At 39.6% G+C, this 22,212-nt stretch overlaps 1 protein-coding gene across 2 annotated transcripts in view; it reads right to left on the reverse strand.

The window, feature by feature from the left end:
- Positions 1–22,212, reverse strand: part of kndc1 (kinase non-catalytic C-lobe domain containing 1) — a 55,662-nt gene that overhangs the window by 16,264 nt on the left and 17,186 nt on the right. For both annotated transcript variants that reach the window (XM_042502460.2, XM_088086520.1), the window contains 15 exons: positions 20,943–21,089; positions 19,009–19,126; positions 18,781–18,920; positions 16,861–17,496; positions 15,454–15,568; positions 15,240–15,311; positions 14,299–14,360; positions 14,038–14,196; positions 10,743–10,820; positions 10,483–10,567; positions 9,397–9,589; positions 7,496–8,196; positions 6,568–6,706; positions 3,814–4,073; positions 2,252–2,607 (listed from right to left, as the gene is read on the reverse strand). In XM_042502460.2, coding sequence (XP_042358394.2) covers positions 2,252–2,607; positions 3,814–4,073; positions 6,568–6,706; positions 7,496–8,196; positions 9,397–9,589; positions 10,483–10,567; positions 10,743–10,820; positions 14,038–14,196; positions 14,299–14,360; positions 15,240–15,311; positions 15,454–15,568; positions 16,861–17,496; positions 18,781–18,920; positions 19,009–19,126; positions 20,943–21,089 — 3,261 coding nt within the window. The remainder of the gene's footprint in view (positions 1–2,251; positions 2,608–3,813; positions 4,074–6,567; positions 6,707–7,495; positions 8,197–9,396; positions 9,590–10,482; positions 10,568–10,742; positions 10,821–14,037; positions 14,197–14,298; positions 14,361–15,239; positions 15,312–15,453; positions 15,569–16,860; positions 17,497–18,780; positions 18,921–19,008; positions 19,127–20,942; positions 21,090–22,212) is intronic.

Here is a 22,212-nt window from a genome sequence, read left to right on the forward strand (position 1 = left end):
ACTGAAAGAACCCTTCGGGTCTTTCCACTGCGTATGGAGCAGGGTTTTCTTTTTTCCCCTCTCTTCACCCTGGCAACCGAACGCAAAAGCTCTTTTGAAGTGAAAAGAGTGAGAAGGGCAGCAGCATGCCTCTTAAGGTGTGTTATTAGCTGTTATACAAACGCTCTGAAGAAGCAGTGGTGCCATCAAAGTCTACAAACACAAAGACTGTTCATTAATATTCTTTTCCAAATGATAATAACTTCCCTTGCCAAGGGGCTAAGTTCAACATATTAATATTCAGATCCAGTTTGGAGAGAATAATATGCCAATTATCTTAAAGTCCCCAACACGTTCTCGTCCTATTTACCCCAAAGCCTGACCGTGTCCCACTTCATTACAGATAGGAAAACAATTCCTGCACTTATTCATGAAACCCAACCACGTGAGGGGGCTGAATAAAACTAGGAGGTGAAACTGCATTCAGTAAGCACTTGGATGGATACAATGCAGAGAGAATTGAAATGAAAACACTGAATACGTTCTTTAAACATTCTGTGTGTAGGATTTAGGGGAAGTAATTGGCAGAAATGGAATAAAATATAATAAGTATGTTTTCTTTAATGTACGTATAATACACTGAAAATTAGAATCGCTGATTTTTTTTGTTACATCAGAATAAGCCATTTATATCTACACATGGAGCAGGCCCTCATCAATGGATATCTACAGTATGTTGCGCTGTCATGTTTTTACAGTAGCTCAGAACGGACAAACCAAACACTGGCTCGAGACAGGGCTAGTCACGCTTTGCATCGGCCACTTTAGGTAACAGCCCCTCTGTGACAAGTGTCAGAAGAACTGATTCAAGACTAATGTTTTGGGGTTGTTTTTGTAATAATATTGCCTTATTCAGTGTTTTTAGCAGTTTTAAATTGTTGGGTCTGTTTGTTTTGGAGAGGAAACTCACTGGGTCAGTTTGTTTTAAAGAAGAGACCTCTGCAACTAATTCAGCTCCAGGTAAAAACCTTCTTAACATCTGGATGGAAAAAAGGTGAGCACAGACAGCAGGCGTTCGGTGAGCGGTGTCAGAGAAGCACTGATTTGTAACGTTTAAACTGCTTTATTCTGTGTTTTTACCAGTTGCTATCATCTGGTCAGCTTCCTTTGGAGAGACCTCGGCAGATAATTTGGCTCCTGGTTAAAACCTCCTCACATTGAACACTGAAGGAATTCTAACTGGGAGAAGTTTATGCTTTTTGCAATCTGCAATCTTCACCACTAGATGCAACTAAATGCCACTAAATATTAATAATGCTTCTATAAATTATACCATTTACTTTTCAATCTGAAGTTTATAACATCACATAAAAGTGATGAAACCAATAGCAATTATATCAGGCAGTATTTTGATTGAAATATACTAAGGCTGTCAGCGTTAATATGTTAATTGCGATGCTATTAAGGTCCGCACATATTGGGTTTTTTTTTATTACTATTTATTTAAAATCGTGTTAACCACCAGCCAACATTCTTGTCTGTAAGAGGCTGTATCGGGCTGAGTTTTAAAGCTCTGATGAAACTTTTATCATCAAACTAGAAAATCTAAGGAATCCAGTGGTACCAACCATGTTGTGCTAGCTTGTCAGGAAGGGGGAAAATAACACTCCAAATTTAGGCAGAATTTTGGTGATGGAAAACAGCATAATCATTTAAGAGGAGTTCCTTGACCTCTGACCTCAAGATGTCTGTATATATATGGATATCCGAGTCTCCCCTTCACAGACATGCCCACTTTATGCTAGTCCCATGCAGTTTTTTGCTGTCATTTGATTCTTAATCAAGACAATCTGGTACGAATTGATTCACCTTGTTAATATGGACTTAACTGTTCATAATGCAAAATAATGTAAATGAAAACATGTACATTAAAAAAGGTGATTCATTGCAATTAACTATTGAAATTCTGTAATTAATCTCAAAAATGAAGAATTTGACAGCACTCAAATATACCTTTTTTTTGTTTTGAAAACCTGTTCTTTCTTTCTTTTGAAAAAGCATCTACCAAATTACAGAATAGCAGCTTCTGCATTAATTTACCCAACTCTTCTTCCTCATCACTGCAACATACATTACATATGGAAACACATACTTAATGATATACATTTGTCTATGTTTATGCCATAGAATCTGATTAATAAAACATGCTATCTGCTGTTTGTTCAGACACAGGCTTAAGGTCAAATATGAATCACTGGCAGTGAGCACTCACCTGTGTTTTCACATCCACACACGGTGATCCTGTGTGCTGCCCCAGATTCACTGTGTACTGGATCACCTCTGGACTAAACCAATCTTCTCCAAAGAAGGCCAAGGCCCAGGCTGGGCTGCAGCTGAGGCCCAGCCCTTCTGCTCTAGATCCGGGCGAGAGGAGCCGCTCCGACACCAGAGACTCACTGTCCTCCATGTCTACCGAGCAGTCTGGGCTCATCTGTTCGTCGGGGGCTCCCGTTAGCCCTTCGTCTCTTCCCGATAGAAACTCAGCTTCAGAGGGGCTTTCATCGCTGCCCCCTGCCGAATGATCTCCTCCCTCCATGACCCCCGCGTCCGAACTGTCAGTGCTCACCCCTCGATCGGTAAACAGAGGCAGAGCAGAGAGAGGGAGAAGAGAAGAGAAAGAGAGAGGGACTGAATCACATGGAGAACAAACTGGATTTGTGAAGTAATAACCCGAACAGAGATCCAAGGGTGGTGCTGGGGGTATTTGTTGCTAACTCCGTCATGGCTGCACAATACACCCACTGTTAAACACATGAGCTCAAAGGCAATTCCAGCCTAACTTCTAAGTATTGCTGTTTCTTTATCTCAAGTATCTTGTAAGAGCCTGTTTGTAATCAAGACCACATGTCTGGCATATATTTTATTACAACAAAAGCAGATGCATGGGTGTGTTTGTCAAATTCATCAGACAGGAATGAGTCCCACAGGAGACAAGGATCTTTAGAGTTAGCTAGCATGCCTTGGACTCGTATGAATGTGTTTCAGTCTTAAGAACTGCATCCAACAGCCAGTCACCTCTCTCATGACTTCAGTCAGCAGGCAAATCAAGTGAAATATATCAAAACATTGCACACAGGTTGAGGTTAAATGCTTGTTGTTCTTTTCAAATCTAAAATTAGTATGTAATCCAATTAACAAATGCAAAGACTTCAGGGGGACAGCATTTCTTAGTGAAATACAGTGTAGTTTTAATTAGACTCAGAGGAGCAGTTATGGGCTATACCTTAGTATGTTTGCATGTCTATAAGTGCAAGTTTTAGGTAGACCTACTTCATGTTTTTTTAGAGGAGTGGGGAGTTAAATTTTAACAGATATTACATATATGTAAATAGTCTTGGCAGCAAATATGGTATGCCATAAAATGAAAAGGAAAGCCATAAAAAAACCAAACACAAAACTAAACCAAACAACAGCTCGGATTACATTATACAGGCAGCCAGACTTCATTCTCAGTTATCTTTACATAGCAAGTAGTTTGCTGCTATATTAATGTTCTGAATGTAATAAATAACTTTTGAGTAAAAATCCTAAAAGAACATTTGCTATCACTAATTTTGTGAGGGTGAAGGGTTTTAGTAGTCAGCTTTGTGTTTTAGTTCTGAAATATTAGCCTTAAAATTTACAATTTCTAAATTTGGATTCAAAGCTGAACTGGCTATCGGCACTCAACAGATCTATTTTCCCATGACCAAGACTTACACAGTGTTACCAAAACAGATTGAATCTTTGTTTACACAACAAAAATAATATTGAGTATCAAAGTTTCTCTCCTACCTTGATAGATGCAGCGTTGACTGTCCTCTGATCTTAATTCAAAATCTTCAAGTGCAGCCTCATTTTCTCCATGACAGGACTGGGCCTCGGTTCCTTCCCAAGAATCCACAGCAGCAGGACCGGATGTGTGAATGTTTCCATTCAGGTCAAGACAACCGTCGAAGCAAACTTCTCTTTTCTCTCCCCACACAGCGGCTGTTACGGGCGGGGTAAAGGCTGCCCTTTTCACAGCCTTTGATGGAAGCTGCTCATTAGTACGGCTGCAGGAGGTGCATTAGGTGAGAGCAAACACACATAGTGTGAGTTCAAAGCTGGCCAAATGTCAAAAACGATGACAATCAGATGCATTGAAGAATGTTATAAAAAAAAAAATCAGAATACAGCACACAACTTTTACTGGGGTGTGTTTACTGATTTAATATGACACAGCAGAGACCCCAAAGGCAACAAACAGGAATCAAACAAAAAAAAGTCTCATTTTGCAGCTTGTCACTCACTTTTCGGAGATCAGCACTAGCAAATCACACCAATCGATTAATAAAAAGTGTCTGCATCCAGACTGTACACCGTCTCATCTGTCAATAGAGAGCCTACAGTCCTCCCTCTATCCCACAGTGGAAAAAAATACCCCACCACAGCTGAGCCCTGTGAACAAGCCCACAGCCCGAGGAAGAGTGTCTATCTCTATGCAAAGCTGTGATGTCTACCCTCCACAGCAGATTAAAGGCTCTCTCCACATATTGCCCTGAGCATAAGAGCATGGCAACGGCTGGATAAAAAGATATCTGTGACAACTGACACGCTCTTCCCTCCACTTGTCTCCAGCATACATTTAAATGAAGAGAGACGTGCAATGTGTGGACTTTGTTGCCTTCGTTCATGTATTCATTCATGTACTTAAGAAACATTGATCAGTGACAATGCAGAGGAGGCTTTACATGTATGTTCAGTGTTTCCAGTCATGCACCCAACACTAATAGACATATCAGTTACCATAGGGACTGTTTAAGATGGAGGCATATGTTAATGTACGAAGTGCATATTGTACAAAGGCTCATTTGTATGCTGTATGAGTGTGACGGTCATGCTAAGTAAGGCCTGGACACACAAAAATAAATAAAAGAATTGCATCACAAGCAGCAACATTTTCATTTCACTTTTTAGATGGCAGTTCTGGCTGCTTTATTGTTAACAAGATATTCTTTTTCAATTTAGGGTAATTATTCTGGCACCAAAGATAATCTCTTTAAGTCATAATGTAGGCTAACTGTGCAGATTGGATTCATTAGCCAGCCCACTCCCTGAAAAACACTTATTTATCTTGAGGATTAAAAACTGATGATGATCATGATGATAAAATACATATTTCAGCATGAAGAATTCCATGAACTGAATACATGTGTAACTTTTCACATGTTGATGACTGGAAAATTCAGTGCACTGAGGCAGTTTTGAAAGCACTGCACTGGCATTATCAGGTGCAGGTAGCCTGATAATCAGAGCGAACTGACATTTTATCTTTATTTATTTATTATTTGAATTATTTAACAAATCTGAGCAGTGGATAAATAAATGGTCAGTTTTATTAAAATGCCCAAATGTCAATATAGTGAAGAAACGTCCATCATTGTTTTCCAAAGGCCAAGGTGCAACTTCAAATTGCTAAACCCCTAAATGTATTCAATCAGCAAGGGTAATTAAACCTCAAACCACCTTTTTTTTAACTGAAAACTAATGTATATTGGTATTTAGAAGTGTTGATTAATTTTGGTAGTAAGAGCAAGGCCTTTGAATTACTGACCTTTGGCCTTTTGGATATAAAGTATCCTCACTTCATCATTATATCCTGACATTTATGTGAAATTTTGTCCTAATTACCATACAGATTCTTGAGTTATGGCCAAAATATATGTTTTGTGAACTCACAGTGATCTTGACATTTGATCTCTAAATTCTAATCAGTTCATTCTTGAGTCCAAGTGGACATTTGTGCCACATTTGAGAAAATTTCCTCAAAGCTTCTTAAGATATTGCCATCACGAGACTAAGGCCGACACAAGGTTACAGTGACCTTGACATTTAACTCCAAAATCCAAGATATTCATGAGATATTGTGCTCACAAGAGTGAGACAGATGAGGTCACAGGGACCTTGACCTTTGGCCTATGAACACCAAAACCTATTCAGTTAATTGCTGAGTCCAAGTGGACGTTTTTGCCAAATTTGAAACAATTCACTAGCGGTGTTCTTGAGATATCGCGTTCATGAGAATGGGACGGGCAACCCAAAAACATAATGCCTCTGGCCAGTTATTGCTGGCGCCGAGGCATAAAAACAACTTATTTTCTGGTATAGCTTGTAAATGCCACATTTACAAAAACAATTGCTGTAGTGATCCAACAACAAGTAGATGTGTTCATTTGACCACCAGTCTCTTATAAGGAGCTTTCTATTTCTGTAACAACAAATCATGTTTAGCTTTAGGGAAGGCTGATTTGGGAATAAATGTATGAAGTAACTGTACCCTTATTATTAAGTGTTTGGGATTATGTTTCATTGGATCAGGATGTAAAATGCTTGAGGCACAGCTTGACATTTCATCCCTCACTCTTCACTTAGTAAACAGTTACTGAAAAGAGTGGTGGACCAAAACAACCAGCTGTGCCACTGGCTGCACTGACAAGATGTCCTTTGTGTGGTCCAAATAAAGAAAATGATGTTTAAAGAGACACAAGCGTTTGAAGTCCTACTCACAGTGTGGATGAGCTGTAGTTAACCAGGCAGTGCAATACACCCAGCAAGTCATCTTCCCAGTACAGATCACTGAATCTCTCCCTCACAACACCGGCAAATGTGTGGTACTGGAGGTCCTTCATAGAGAAAATATACTCCCCTCGGAGAAGAGAAAAAGACAGTTTTCTAAATGAATATGTCTGAAGATGATGATGGAGTGGGTCATTGTTTTGTTGTTGTATTTTAAAATGAAATCAGAATTTACGCATGGTGGTTGTATTCCTTAAAGCACCAGTCAAGTTGCAGTTAAAAATTTTCACCTATATGGAGCATCTGGTGGCTGAGTGGATAAAGCAATCGCCCCATGTAAATGGCAGCATCGTTGCCGCAGCAGCCTCGGGTTCAACTCTCGTTCGAGGCCCTTTGCTGCACATTGATCCCTCTCTCTCCCCCTTTCACGCTAATGATTTGTCCTGTCTAATAAAGACTAAAATGCCAAAAAAATAGTGTGTATGCATTGTTTTTGAGATTTCACATTCAAAAGAATGAGACAGATGAGTTCACAGTGACCTTGACTTACGACCTATGACCACCTAAATCTTATCAGTTCATCGCTGAGTCAAAGTGAAGGTTTGTGCCAAATTTGAAGAAATTCTCTTGAGACGTTCTTGAGATATCGCATTCACAAGAATGGGACAGACAGACACGCACCCATATGACAGACAGACAACCCGAAAACATAAAACCTCAGCTATCGCCGGAGCGGTGGCATAAAAATACCTGCAGGTAAAGGATTAAAGGAGTGTTTATTCTCTGTAATACTGCAGCTGTCTAGTTTAATTTACTAGATTTAGATATAGATATAGATATAGTAGGTTTTTCACCATTTATGTAAAAAGTGAATAAAGCAACAACATGATAATACAGTCTAAATATTCAAAATACTTACCCATGGCGATGTCCTCGTGTCTATTGTCCAAATACCCATCGAGGGAAAACTCTCCCCTGAGCAGGTCAATCACCTCCTGTAGGGCAGGGTGTACCTTTGGAGAGACGGACTCTGAAGGGGACCGCTTCTCACCTTGTGCTCCTGGATTTGATTGTCCATTGTTAGCTGTGGGCACATTGTGCTTCAGGAGGCTGTCAGAGATGACGGAGCTACCATTTAAACAGGACGATGGTGGGCCATAACTCCGGGGACCAGGCATCACAGGTACATTCAGACAGTCAATAAATGGACCATCAGTGCTCTCTGGAACTGTGATTAGTCCCTGTAAAGCCTGTGGCACTAAGGAGAGATTTATATCCAACCCGAGGAGTGCCTCAGGAGCCCTCACCTGCACAGGCACTAAGGAAAGATGTCCTGTTGTGGGATCCTGACGGAAGAGGTAATTGTTGAAAACACCACAACCACTGAGGTTAGTGGATAATGGTGGAGGAAGGGAGACTTGAAGACAAGAAATATCAGGGAGTGGAGAAGTATAGTTGACCAGCATTTTGTTTTTGGTAGTTGAAGTTACGTCTGCTTGATGAGCAGGCAACTCCTGCGTATGTAGACTGGGTTCAGTTGGTGTAGGACATGGGTACTCAGAAGTGAAATCAAGGTCCCTTTCCTCAATGTGTTCACAGCTTGTGAATCCATCCACAGTCCTGCAAAATAAGCAATCCTGAGTAAGGTACCTCCTTTTTATGTATAGTTATTACATTTACTGCTTTCTCTTCTTTCAATTCCTCCTTTGAAATCAAAGTTCTGTTCTGTGTTGGGGTTTAGAGTAGAAGACTGCTACCACTTCCATATCTGTCAATTGTAAAATATTAAAGATTAATAGTAAATATAAAGTTACAGCCAGGAGCCGAATAGCTTTGCTTAGCATAAAGACAACAACAATTGGCAATTTTACGTAGGATACTATGCTGGACTACTTTTTGTTCTGAAAGGAAAATATTAAAGGGCCAGTGTGTAAGATTTTGGGGGTATATTGGAAGAAATGGATATGTTTTCTTTAGTGTATAATCACCTGAAAATAAGAATCATTTTGTTCTTCTTATCCTAGAATGAGTCCATCTACATAAGGAGGAGGTCCCTAGTTTATGGGGCTATTATGCACCGCCATGTTTCTACAGTAGCCCAGAATGGACAAACCAAGAAGCCAAAAGCTGGCCAGAGATACAGCCAGTGCAATGAGATGCGCCAGGGTTTATAATGTGAAAGTGCTCAACTTAGTGTTTCTAGCAGTTTAAATTATCAGATTCAGTTGTTTTGAAGAGGAAGAGACCTTAGTGGATAATTCCGCTTACATGAAAACCTCCTGAATATCTGGATCCTAACTTACCAGTGAGAACAAGTGACTTCACTTGAGAATATGCTATTGTGTCAAAGCGCATTGGAAATACCTTCCATGGATTTTTAAGCTAAAAATGCTTTATTCATTTTTTGCTAAGTAGAAATCACCAGGTCTGTTTGTTTTGGAAAGTAGGAGACTTCTACAGACAATTCAGCTGACAGTAAGAACCTCCTGAAAGTCTGGATCAGAAAAAGGTGAGCACACATTAACTTATGAGAGAAGAGGGGTGAGCATGTTGTGGGCCTGCAGCCTGTCCCACAGGTTTCACTGATTTTAACATGAAACTGCTTTATTTGATGTTTTAGCTGTTTAATTGTCTGGTTTGTTTGTTCTGGAGAGGAAGAGACCTCTGTGAATCATTTGGCTCAGGATCAAAAAAAATTCTAAATAATGAAAACTTAAGGAATTCTCGCCTGGAGAAGTCTTAGCTGGTTGCAATCGACACCACCCTCATTTTTACACACTTAACTTTTAAAACCAGAAAAAAATGTATGGAACACCCTACCCTTCAATGGCAGCTCCAAACTGTTGGCTCTCCTCCTCTGAGTCCCCTTCATTGGTCAGGACGATGGGGGTGAAGTGTGTGGCAGTGGAAGTGAAGGCCTCTGGGAGTTGGAGTTCCTGGTTGACTGGATAGCTGTGGGGAACAGGGCCAGGCACAGGAGCCAGTCGGCTCTCAATGGCCATGGGCACAAAGCCTACGCACAGTTACAACAATGCCAGTTACAATATCAGTGATATTGTCTCATGCAATGCACATCTGTAAATTACACAGAGGGGCGGATTACACCTGCACACATATGATGAAAAGACACCGAGTAATGTGCCCCTAACTCTGCTAAGATCTGCTGCTATAAAAATCTTTTAAAATTATTAAAAGCCATGCTCCTGTCTTCACCATAGCCTTTATATGAAGATGGATGACACACCTCCACTGTCCCCACCCCCGCCGTGCTTAAGTGTAGCTAAAATGTCCGGGATAAGGCCGCTGCTATCTTGGGCTGGTGACGTCATTCGGAGCCGAGGCTGCGCAGTAGCAGTATCTGTGGTGGGGGAGTTCCAGCCAGAACACCCATCCGACCAATCGCAAACAGCTCCATTGAAAGCAAACACTTGGATTTGCTGTCACAGCTGTCAATCATGGCAGAAAATCCCCTTTTTGTAGAACTGAATAACTCATTAAAACTGAACTTAACATAAAAACAATCACCTGAACAAACATCAGGCTGATGAGAACTTTCTTCAGTGACAGACACCATCTTTGGGAAAAATTTATTTGTTGTGTACTTTGGGTTTTTATGTTTATCCCATATCCCATTCACTAATATGGAGGGGCGGGCTCTATGACCTATACTACAGACAGACACCAGGGGGCAATCGAAACTGAAAAGCTTCACTTTGGAGGAATTGTCATGTTGTCCATCTTTATATACGGTTTATGGTCTTTACTGAATATTCTGTCATGAATGTTAGAAAAAGGATATTTTTAGGGTCTGTCTGACATTTGGCAAATTTAGCACAGTCATTCGGCACATTTCAAGGTCAGCTATATTGCATGAGGGTCATTTATACTTAAGTGAAGATGTCCTACCGCTGTTTTGTGCAGACTCTTCACATGAGCTTTGTTTAATTTCAGTTGCATTTAAATCATCTGCATCACTGGATTTTGAGGCTGGCTGAAAGAAAACGGAATTGGTTCATTACAACAGAGAGAGACAAAACAGGACACAGTGAGAGGACGATCCAAAAAAAAAAAACAAAACTGACTCTGACATTGATACTTAAATAAAAGACTATTAGTAAGCACAAGGGTGTGAATTCATTAGTGGGCAAAAACAAAGAAAGTCTAACCGGGTGAACTCTGCTGATGAGGTTGATCCACACAGTCTCTGCATTCGTCCCTTGACATGATAAGTAGTCACGACAGCTCTGGAACAGATCCACATAAAAAACAAATGAGGTAACAGTATAGGACACTTTACACACAATCACACACAGACACCAATAATAATGGCAGATTAATTGTGCCCTGAAATAACTTAAGTGTTGATTGAAAAAAAAACATCAAGTAGCCTATTTGAAGAACTCACAGCTACTTCTACAAAATGACTGACAGCATAACAACAAAAGCAAATTGTGGTATTTTGTAGGAGAGTCCTTTGTTGACAAAATGACAAAGCACTTTTACAAACTGGATTCTCTATATTTAAAATTACAAGTGATTTTCTTTCAAAGAGGATATGACTATTGAGAAAGGTGCTCCTCTGTGAAGCCGTGCCCACTGAGATGTTCAAATCAAATCAGGCTTATTTTTAATGAGAACCTTTCCTAAAATGAAATTCTTTTCAAAGTGCTTTCCGGGAGAAGTTATAAAAGGATTAAAAAAAGGTTGTTTTAAAATATAAAACCAAATGTAAAACTAGAAAATAAATGAACATAAATACAAGGAAAAGTGCAATGAGAAGGAATTCAGTTTTGTTTGAGAATGTAATATACTAATGCCTAATTATAAGAAAAGATTAATAAATGTGATGCACAATTAACCCAATTTCATTCAAAAACATGGTAAGAAGGCATAAGAAATGAAAGAAGAAATGGGTCAAAAATGAGCAAGAATATTGCAAAGAAACCTACATGATAATTAGTTTTTTTTAAAAGGAGAGAAGATGAGGAAGAGGAAGAAGAAAAAGAAGAAGAGTATCTTTTTTCTCTAGACATTTCCCCAAGCTTTCTGAAAATGATTTATTACAAAGTTGCTCATTGCCTTTTTTCCCCATGTTTTTGAAAGAAATCTCACCAAATTGTTTGCGGATCAACAGTTTAACTTGGAGTCTAAGAGTGGAAACAGGATTTGTGGGTAAAACATTTGCATGCACAATTTAGGCACAGATTTGTGTGTACACACAGTTTTTGAATGAGGCCCATAGTGGACATGTTAAGCTGAAGTTAGCAATACGCCTAAAGCAAGTACAACCTCACAAAGCTGCTTGCTCTAGCTAAGCTAAACATTTGCTAAATATTAAATAAAGCTGAGGCTAATCGGAATGTCAGAAGTCTTACAGGTATTTGGTCATTAAACAAAGTATTGGAGACATTACAACTTTGACCTGCTGATCAAAGTCAGCGGGATTCACTTTATGGGCACCACAAATGCTGCACAAAAAAATTGTAATAATGTATCTTATAGATGTTGAGAAAAAAATAATACTTGGGCAGCTAGTAAGAAGCATTTTATTGCAATCCATCTAATAGCTTTTGGGAAATGTCACTAAAAGCCAATGAAGGTAACCTCTATAGTTGCTACACTAACCCCTGAAGGGGAAAGCACATCAGCAAAACACAAATCACAACAGCAATTTGCAAAACAAAGCACTAAAAGAGAGAACACAATGGCATTCAGACTCAAACCGGAGTAGTGTGTTGTATGTTGGACAATGATTCCTCATTGCTGATTGGATGGACTATTTGTCAGTCTACAATAAATGGAAGTATTTTTATTTTCCTTTGGATTTCCTGCAAACTAGTTCCCTTGCAACACATTACTGTGGTGCAGCAACGGCGTTTGGAGGCTGGTGGCAGGAGCCATAAAGGACCCAGAGGCAGCCGAGCGTCACCACCTGAAGTGTGGCACTGAGGGTGCTGCAGCACCCCCTGCTGGATTTTAGATGATATGAGTATTGGAGTATGTCAGTGATCATCAAATAGATCTGTTCAGGAGCCAACATTTTTGTAAGCAGACACTGTGGGGGCCAGACTTTCAGAAAAAAATAGAAAGAGTGTGTGTGTGTGTGTGTGTGTGTGTGTGTGTGTGACAGAGAGAATGCTTTAATGTTTCTGTGAGATGTTAGTTATTAGCTGCAGGACGCTGCTTTGCTCTTTTTAACATTTGATATTTTGATATTTTGAGCTTACAAACTCACCACTGCTAACAATAAGCTGTCAGATGGATTTATAATGCCCTTAGTACCTGCAGCTCAAATGCATGTGTGGTTGGTTAAATCAAAGGAGGAAGAAAAACACTAGATATTCTAAATAGGGTAATCCAATTTATTCCTCCACATACTGTCTGAATCAATTTATATTTGGGGGGCCAGATGGAAAGCTGTGGCGGGCTGGATATGGCACATGGGCCACCAGCTGGCGATCCCTTGAGTATGTTTTTACAGACACTTGAAATAAATCAGCACATTTGCAGCCATTACTGAAGTTGTGACTTTTGATTGTTGCATCAAATTAATTTTAATATCCTGATTTATGCACAGAATGTGATGTTTAGTTGTGTTCTTTGAATCACTGTTGTGCTTTGCCCTCCAGCGTCCACCGTAAGTTGCGTTACCAAAACGGTGAACCAACTGACTGGACCAGGGACCAGTATTGCCATTCATGGAGCTGTATCACTAAAGAGGTAAGATAAAGGGTTGTTCCGAACTAGTGAACTAGTGAACTAGTGATCTGACTCAGACAAGAGAGAGACTGTAAAATGTAACTGTAGGAAGTCTGGTAATGCATCTGAACACTCAAAACAACTAAAACCTCAAGTCAATATCTCTCGACTTCAGCTTCCCTGTGTAAATATCAGCGGTTCCCTCAGTGCTGTTTGAGTATGAAACATAACTTGGAGGAGAGGCTTCTGTTTAAGCTGTCAGTCTGTTTGTTCTCAAACAGTTCAAAACACACAACCAAGTTTACATTATAATAATAAAACCAAAAGTACATATATTAATCAAAGCCATTCTTGAAGTAAAACTGTCTTTCGTAATTTGCTTGTAAAATTCTTTTATTTTAGTAAATTTCATCAGGCCTGCTTTGATGCCAGTAGAAATACTGTTAGTCAGGGCGGATGAAGTTGGAGAGTTCAGTCAGAGGACTGGAATCAGAAAACTAGTGGGACAGGCAAAACACTGTAATGGTAGACACAAGATCAATTTCATGCCAAAGCAGTAGGAGTTTGAAAAAAGTAGTTGCTTGTTCCCAGTAAAAGAAGAAAACTGGATAACAGCCAGCTACTTATAAAACACAAGCTTTCTAGTCTGCCAGTGTCAGGCAGAGAGCCTTGCCAAACATTTGTCTGAAAAAAACACAAATAATCAAGTTGAAGGAACGATTTGTTCTTGTTAAGAGATTGATAAAACAAAAAGATGAATACCTTTTTAGCCATGACGATAGAAGGCCTCTCAATGGGCGTCCTCTTTGCCATCTCCAGGAGCAGTCTCTTCAGTTTGCGAGGCATTGCCAGTTTTTGATTAGGTGCTAAACTGAACTTGGCTGTCGCCCAGAGAATAGCAGCAACCCCATAAACACAAACCTGAGCCAGGAAAGAGGAGATTAGAAGAGTAATACATCTAAAGCCAAAGCAAGATATTGGTCAAAGTTACTTTTGAAAGTATGAAAAGGCAGACAGACAAACCTTCTCAGTCACAATTCCATGTTCTTGATATTCAGGAGCAAGAAAAAATTCATCACGGGATCCTAAAAGAACACTCAAAGTCAGTTTCTGAAGTCAACAAAACCTCCAGACACTGCTGCCGCATATATTCGTACTGTAAAATGTTTGACCATATATTTACAATAAATTACAGGCTACTGCATTTTTTCATGATGAGTTACTGTATCATTTTAACAGAAAATTATTGTGAAATATTAGTTACATCCTGTAAAATTCTGGAAATTGTTAACAGTTAACAAAGATGCCGTGACTATTTCCAGGAGTTTATAGGATGCAACTTTAATATTTCACCATAAATTACTTTAAAAAAAAAGGTTGGTTGTATATACATGTATATGAAGATGCTATCAATATTTCAAGGGTTTTACAGGATGAAACTTTACTATTTCACAATAGATTACTATAGAACTGATAGTATACAGATATGAAGATGCTATGAATAAGTCAACAGTTTTACAGCATGTAACTGTATTTTTTCACAATAAATTACTGTAAAAATATATAATTATATAGATATGAAGATACTATGATTATTTCCAGGATTTTACAGGATGTAACTTTACTATTTCACAATAAATAACTGTAATAATGAAACAGTTATATAGATATGAAGATGCTATGACTATTTAAAGAGTTTTTCACAACGATACTGTATAATTTCACAAAAAAATTACTGGCTACTAGTTGCATTACTTTCACAGTTAGTTACTGTATCATTTTTACAGTTATCCATTTTGAAATATTTTAGTTGCATTCTGCAAAATCCTGTAAATAATTAACAGTGTGGATTAAGAATGCATTTTTAACGTTTATTCTGCAAGTAAACAACAAAATATAAAAAAGGCATATCATTAGGCTGCTTTGCAGGAGCACATCAGACTGCAGCATAGCACTAAACCTACCAATGTTTTTAGGTTTCAGGAAAAGTACTTCCCCCTCACAGCCCACGTGCAGCGTGTCCAGGCAGAGATACCCTAAAGGAAGGGAGAGAAATCAGCTGCACAGAAAAAAAATGTAGGTAATGTGTGCTCTTACATAATACATGTTGGGACCTAAACTGTCCTGGAGCAATCAGTATTAAATACTGGTTTCATGCATGAAGAAGGTTCAGTTCACCTGGAAAGTCAATGTAGGTCTGCAGCGAGGACAGGCAGGTGTAACACAGAGCCCATAGCTCATTAACTGTCAGCCTCCGTCCACACCGTGTCAGTAACTCTCTCAGAGAGATCCACTGCAGAGAAAATAAAGACCAAACTGAATATAAAAAAGGAATAAGTTACTGAGCTGATCCCTCAGAAGGCCTCATTAACTCAAACTGAAGTAATCCCAAACTTGACTTTCTCCCAATGTGTTTCTGAATGTTCCAGCCTTCACAAGTGATTTCTCTCATGGAGCTTTCATTACAGGCTTTAAAGACAGACTATATCTACTGATTTTAATGGGCATAGCTCCTTTTTGTAAATTAAAAAAGCTGAGGAGACCTCAACATGTCTCAACACAAACTTATTTTTATCCCCCAAAAAAATTGCTTGGCAATATAGTCAGCAAGCTAATTAGCTCACTGGTGTTCAAGAATCAAAGTGCTCATTTAAGAATTTTGGAAATAGTAGGAAATAAAAGTAGACAAAGTAGGAATACAAGACTAAACCTAAATGGATAGTTCAGTTTTTTGAAGAGTGGTTGTATGAGGTACTCATCCAGAGTCAGTGTATTACGTTCAGCAGATGTCAGTTGGCATGCCCTCAGTTTGGAGAAGCAGGCTTGAGTAACGACACGGGGGCTACTGCTGTGGAGGTGTCAGCAACAAAATATATATTTTTAGCCACTCAAACAATTCAATGTGTAAGTGTATGCTATATTTATAGTATTATTGCTGTTTTACCTTACCATTAGATACTTATTTTTAAAAGGAAATAAAGCCTTTACATCGTTCAAAGCCAGACTCCAGTGAGAAAAACAGTGATCACATCAATGAACAGCACAGCAGATTGCTTGACGTCCACATAGGTACTCCCACCTGTTTCTCCAAACTGTGGGTGCGCTGACCGAATACCTCATACACTGACTATGGTACCTGATGCAACACCACTTCCACAAAATCTCAAACCATTTATTTTAATCTTAACGTGTTCCACTTACTCGCTTTCCCCACCATCAACCATCTGTTATCACATGCTTTTAGGTCACATGATGACAAAGCAAAGACTCAGTGCCAACTAAGCAAACTCCACTTGATGATTAAGATTGCTGGTGAATATGAACCTCGACTTAAGATTATTGTGTTGGTCTAACATCTAAACTCAGCTTCTTTTCAAGTTACCACCCACGCATTTCGCATTTCCAACTGTCTCCATTTTTAAACAGATCCACACCCACTACAAGAAACTTCCATGTTTTTATCTTTTTTTCTCACAGCTACTCTCTTTAGTGGATCTCCATGACAGCAGCAGGCATGACTGCAAGAAACAATCTGAGCTGCAACTGCAAAGACAGAGATTTGAGAGCCATCTGGCTTCATCTAACCTCATCCTGAGATTCTTCGTTGAGGCACAGCATGCTTTTGGTCATGTAGTTATTCGGGATGTAGAGGCCGCGGGTCAGTGAGCTCTGGTCTTCAGAAGAGTCCTGTTCCATGTCCAGCTCCTGACAGGAAGCACAGGAAGATGCAGAATCCTGGGTGCAATCCTTGGATTCACATTCATGGCACCCTTCAATCTTTGTGTCTCCGCTGCATAATGTCTCGGCTGTATCCTCATCTGATCGTGACATTTGGTTGTCCAAAACTGAGTTCCCGCAATCCTCAGAGCTACTGTGTGGGTAAGACTCGCAGGACTTGCCTCGGTTGAGTCTCTGAAGTCTGTTACTCCACACAGACGTGCAGTTCAAGTGTTCGTCTGCTCCGATCTCAGTCAGGTCCGATATAGGTACGCTGATATCACCGTGAGTTTGAGGGGAAAGACAGGGGGGGTTGTTGGAGTCTGGGACGGAGCAGGATCGGTTCAGAGCTCCCCTCACTCTGTTCAGCCTCTGCTGGGCTCTCCTCCTCACTGGAGAGCTGTTGTGGGACCTGCAGTCCAACTCGTCTGCCAAGATCATGCCGTCTCCTTCACCGCTGTCCATATCCTCCGCCCAGAGAGAGGAGTCCCAGCCCCCGCACACCTGCACATTAAATGAACAAAGAAATAATCCCAATTAAAGGCCCTACACTCTATAATGAAACGTGCAAAATCTATACACAAGCTACAACAACTTCCTATTTTGTGTCAAATAATGTGTTACCATGGCAATGCCATTCAATAAAAATTCAAAATATTTACTAGAAGGTATCAACAAGGTCTAAAACATGTCATTTCCTGTTGCCAGTAGTTGGCGCTATGACTATGAAAAAATATTGGCATGTACATGTTTTCAGGGTGGGACTCAACATCTACAAGTGAGTTACAAATCACTTCCTGGAAAAGAAATTTGATGCCCAGCCACAGTCACACAGTGTCACTAAATCTCAAGTTTTTAACAACCTTTAATGTCAAAGGTATTTGGCTGTCACACAGAAAAAAAATGAAGTCATTCAGATGAAATTTCTAGAAGGAGTTTGTTGAAGCATGACTCCTGTAAATGTGTTCTGAGTTTGTCACATCACAGAAAGATGAAAGATTAAACATCTGACCATATTTGAATGACCAAAAACAGCGGAGGCCACGCCCAATCACAGGACTATGCTTACGATGCTTCTCATTTTTATACTGCTGCATTGTCAGGGGCGGGGTTATGTTGAGTATAGCTCTAGTGCATCATCGAGCAACGGTTTTAGGCCCGCCTAAAAAAATCTTAAAACAGGAAAATGGTGAAAAAACAGTCCAACCGTTTAACTCCACAATTCAGTACTATATGGTAAAGGATCTTTGTAACATGTCTTCAACAATCAGTTTCCAACATCTATGTGTTTTGAAACAAATCTTTGAATTCACTTTACCCGGACTTTAAATTCAAAATAGCTGACTTCCTGTTGGGTTTAGGGTAAGGTTCCAAGAGACTTTTTTTGTATGTCTTCGCATGTCTTACATACACACACACACACACACATATATGCATATATATAGACACATTTATTGCAATTTGTGGGACATTTCTTGCTAAACTGCTTACTGCCTTTTCTGGAGAAATGTTTTCTGTTTTCTGAAGAAATCAAAACAATCTGCTTAGGTTTCAAAGGGTTAAACAGCTTGTAAAAGGCATCTGAATGCAGCATAAGAAAACTGATGTCAAACCAGATTTCAAAGGGTTAAATCCTATTATCACACTGGCATCCACTACTATGACATCTAATATTAAGAGGCTTCTTTGCTCTTAATTTGTACATTTTTCACAGCTTTAAAATGCAAACATAACAAGTGTAAGTCTGAAGCTATAAACAAATGTTTACAGCCTCAGACTGTCGCGTACCTGCTGCCTGGACAGACCATTAGCTTTAACAGAAGTGTCAACACACAGGTCTTTGGCATTATCTTCCGAGCTAAGTCTTTTAAGCAGACATCTGGGTTTGGGATGCTGCCATCTTGCCTCCCAAGAGCCTTCCTGTCCATCTGTGGGTACACAAAGAGAGCAATTAGTACCAGGAGAGACAACAGCAGACACAAAACAGTGATGTGTCAATTGAGGGGAAAAAATGACCTTGGAAGGTTGATACTGATTCAATTGAGAGCACTCGTCGCCCAACAGAAGACAGTTTCCGGCACACAGCTGCACAGGAGGTGTGACAAAGCCTGGCTTCAGCCACAGACAGGATGTCCTGAGGGACAACAAAACTTAGAGGTTTGCGATTTTCAAGAAATAATGATTATGCTCTACCTATAAAGAAACTGGTCTTGTCTTGAGAAGAAAAAGAGGAAAAACATTTGTATAGGATGCATATTGTGTGCAAAGTTGTCCGTTAAGTGTCTTATAACTTGGAATGAGTGATTCTGATTGTACATTTGAAAAGCTGTTTTCGTCACTCGTTTTATTATATATTATTGTACTGCATTATAGAGGTTCCCTAGATTATTCACCTATTTTTTGTCAAAAATGTTCCAGTGCATTACTTCATTGTTCTGTATTATGTTATTATGGTATAGTATTGCAATGTTCTATTGAAAGAATAATACACTTGCACGATGTCTACAGTAAAGGTAGTTGGCTTTATTTTTTTTTCATTTGGGTTTTTTTAGTGGATATGTTTTTGTTTTTTTTTATTTTATTGAATTGTCCAGCTTTAGAGGGGCGGCACGGTGGCTTTGTGGTTAGCACTGTTGCCTCACAGCGAGAGGGTCTCTGATTCAAATCCCAGTTGGGGTTCGGTCCAGTGGGTGCGGAGTTTGCATGTTCTCCCCGTATCTGCATGGGTTCTCTCCGGGGTCTCCAGCTTCCTCATGCAGACATGCAGCTCAGGTTAATTGGTGACTCTAAATTGCCCTTAGGTGTGTGTGTGGTTGTGTGTGGTTGTTTGTCTATATGTGTCAGCCCTGCGATGGTCTGGCGAACTGTCCAGGGTGTACCCCGCCTTGGCTCCAGCCCCCCCCACGACCCTTACGAGGACAAGCGGTTACAGAAAATGACTGACTGACTGTTCAGCTTTAGACTTTTAAAAGTGTATGGTGGGCATAACATGCGTGAGCGCTCTAAGAAATATGTAACATACTTATCAAGTGTACATCTGAGATAAATTATGTATAAGATTATGAGCCAAACCATAATAATACGAATATTATTATGATTATTATTATTATCATTAGTAGTAGTAATAGTAATAGTAGTAGTGGTAGCAGTAGTAGTAATGGTGGTGGTGGTAGTAGTAGTAGTCAGGTCACCATTAAAAAGTTTAGCAAAAAATTTACTTTTATTTTGTGTTTTTGTCTGACTGGGACTGATGCCTGAAGTACATTTACACTGTGTGCTTTGCACTGACACAACACTGCCACTTGGTGCTGCTCAGGAGCACTGACTCACTGTATGCAGTGTCAATTATTGTAGTTCATCTAATGGTCATGAGAGAAAAATAGAACTAACTTAATGCTACAGCCATAATCACTGTAAACATGCTGTACTGCACGGGGAGATATTCTATGATCTTGTTGTGTGAGGACATTATCAGGGCTGCCCAAACACTGACTCATGCTGCTGTGCAATCATTATCCATCTCCTCCAGTCAGGATCACTCTGTAGCTTTATGCTTGTGTTTTTATGGGTATCGTATATATATCTTACGTAAAAGCAGTTGAGAATGAATTGAACCTGCAATAATCACTAATACTAACTGATCACATTAAAATGTTCTTAATTTTCTAATCCCTACTTTTTGATTTTACTTCAACATTTCTATTTTTTTAATCACTGAATATAAAGCAAATCACACAATCCCACTAATTTGGCATATGTATTTAAAATAAAACTAATTCAGCAAATTACTGAGCGCTTCCAATGCCTTTGATTAAGACACTTTACCTCTTTTTAAATCTGGATGCCATGACAACGTATTTGCTCTAGTGAGATCTGTAAACATTCCACCATTTTCACACCTTTCTATGAATCATTCTAGCAATAAAGACGAGTCAGCAGAGTGTTTATACCTGCAGGAGCGGTCTGTCCTCAGGCTTCTCCTCCTGCATCTGCTCCAACAGCCTCTGGATCTCTTCTCCCAGCTCCGCCTCCAGCTCTGGCTCAATGACAAAGTTCAGTGCAGCAGAGAGCGTGGAGCCCAGAGAGTAAACATGGCCCTGAAGCCGGGGATAAAAGAGGAGAAAACACTATCATCATCATCATCAGGAGCCAACTGCAGCTGTGAATTTACAGTAAGTCCAGAAATCTGAATCTGTGAATGACTACAGCAAAGGTTAAGAAAACACAGGATCTTCTTACCATTCTGGGCAGTAATTGTAATGCATTGTAGATATTTATGACAGGGCTTTTGTTTTGCTTTGCTACCCTGACAGTGGGTATTATGGTCAGCTGGACGACAGCAGCGGATTTGAACCAGGTGCTTCTGAGTTCACATCAGACGTAATGATCCCTCCCAACAACTGAAGTGGACTGCACCCGTATTTATGTGGTAAACACATGCAAGGCGGATCCCAGTGTGGGTCACCAAAATAGTCACGTAAATACTCAGCTGAAGGTCTTAACTCTTGTTTTGCTTACGCTATTACTTTGGCAGTGAGTAATATCCCCCTCTGGAAAAACACACTTTAGAAAAACAAGAGAGAAGTGAAGGAGAAGGGGTTCATTTTTGTTAGACATTTTGTGTATTTTGACCGACAGCAAAACTAGAATTTATTTTGAAATTCGGTTATGTAAGTCTAGTGTAAATTTATTCATGTTATGTGAGAACAGTGACAGCAGTCAATGGGAGTGTGTGAGCTTCACATTTTATGCTGCATTTTTTTCCACAGAGGAAGCCAATAGCTTTGGAATCCAGTCGAATCAGAGGCAGCAAAAAGACTTACAGGGCAGCAGACACAGATGTTAAAGGATGTTTCTAAAGATGGATGTAAAGGTTACAGAGGTCAGTTCAGTTAAACTGAAAGAGCATAAGCAATGTATTTGGACATTCATAAACCTGCAAAAGTCATTGAGAATAATGCATACTTCAACAATAAGGACAGAATGGAAGCATAAAGCAGTAAAGACGATATATATACACAGACGCATCATGTATGAAGCTGCAGGTATATTCTGACATATGATCCATATCTATACACTGCCCCACTAATGAAGTTCAAGTTCAACCCCCTAAAACGTGGGCAAATTAGTTTGATTTCTTTCAATAACATGAGAGAAGGCAATGAGGAACTTAAGAAGACATGGTCCCGAAAAAATGCAAAAAAATAGCAATGAAGTTAC

This window comes from Plectropomus leopardus, chromosome 13 (assembly GCF_026936395.1).
Source record: "Plectropomus leopardus strain MGB_pleo_1.0 chromosome 13, ASM2693639v1, whole genome shotgun sequence".
In the NCBI taxonomy this organism is placed as follows: domain Eukaryota; kingdom Metazoa; phylum Chordata; class Actinopteri; order Perciformes; family Serranidae; genus Plectropomus; species Plectropomus leopardus.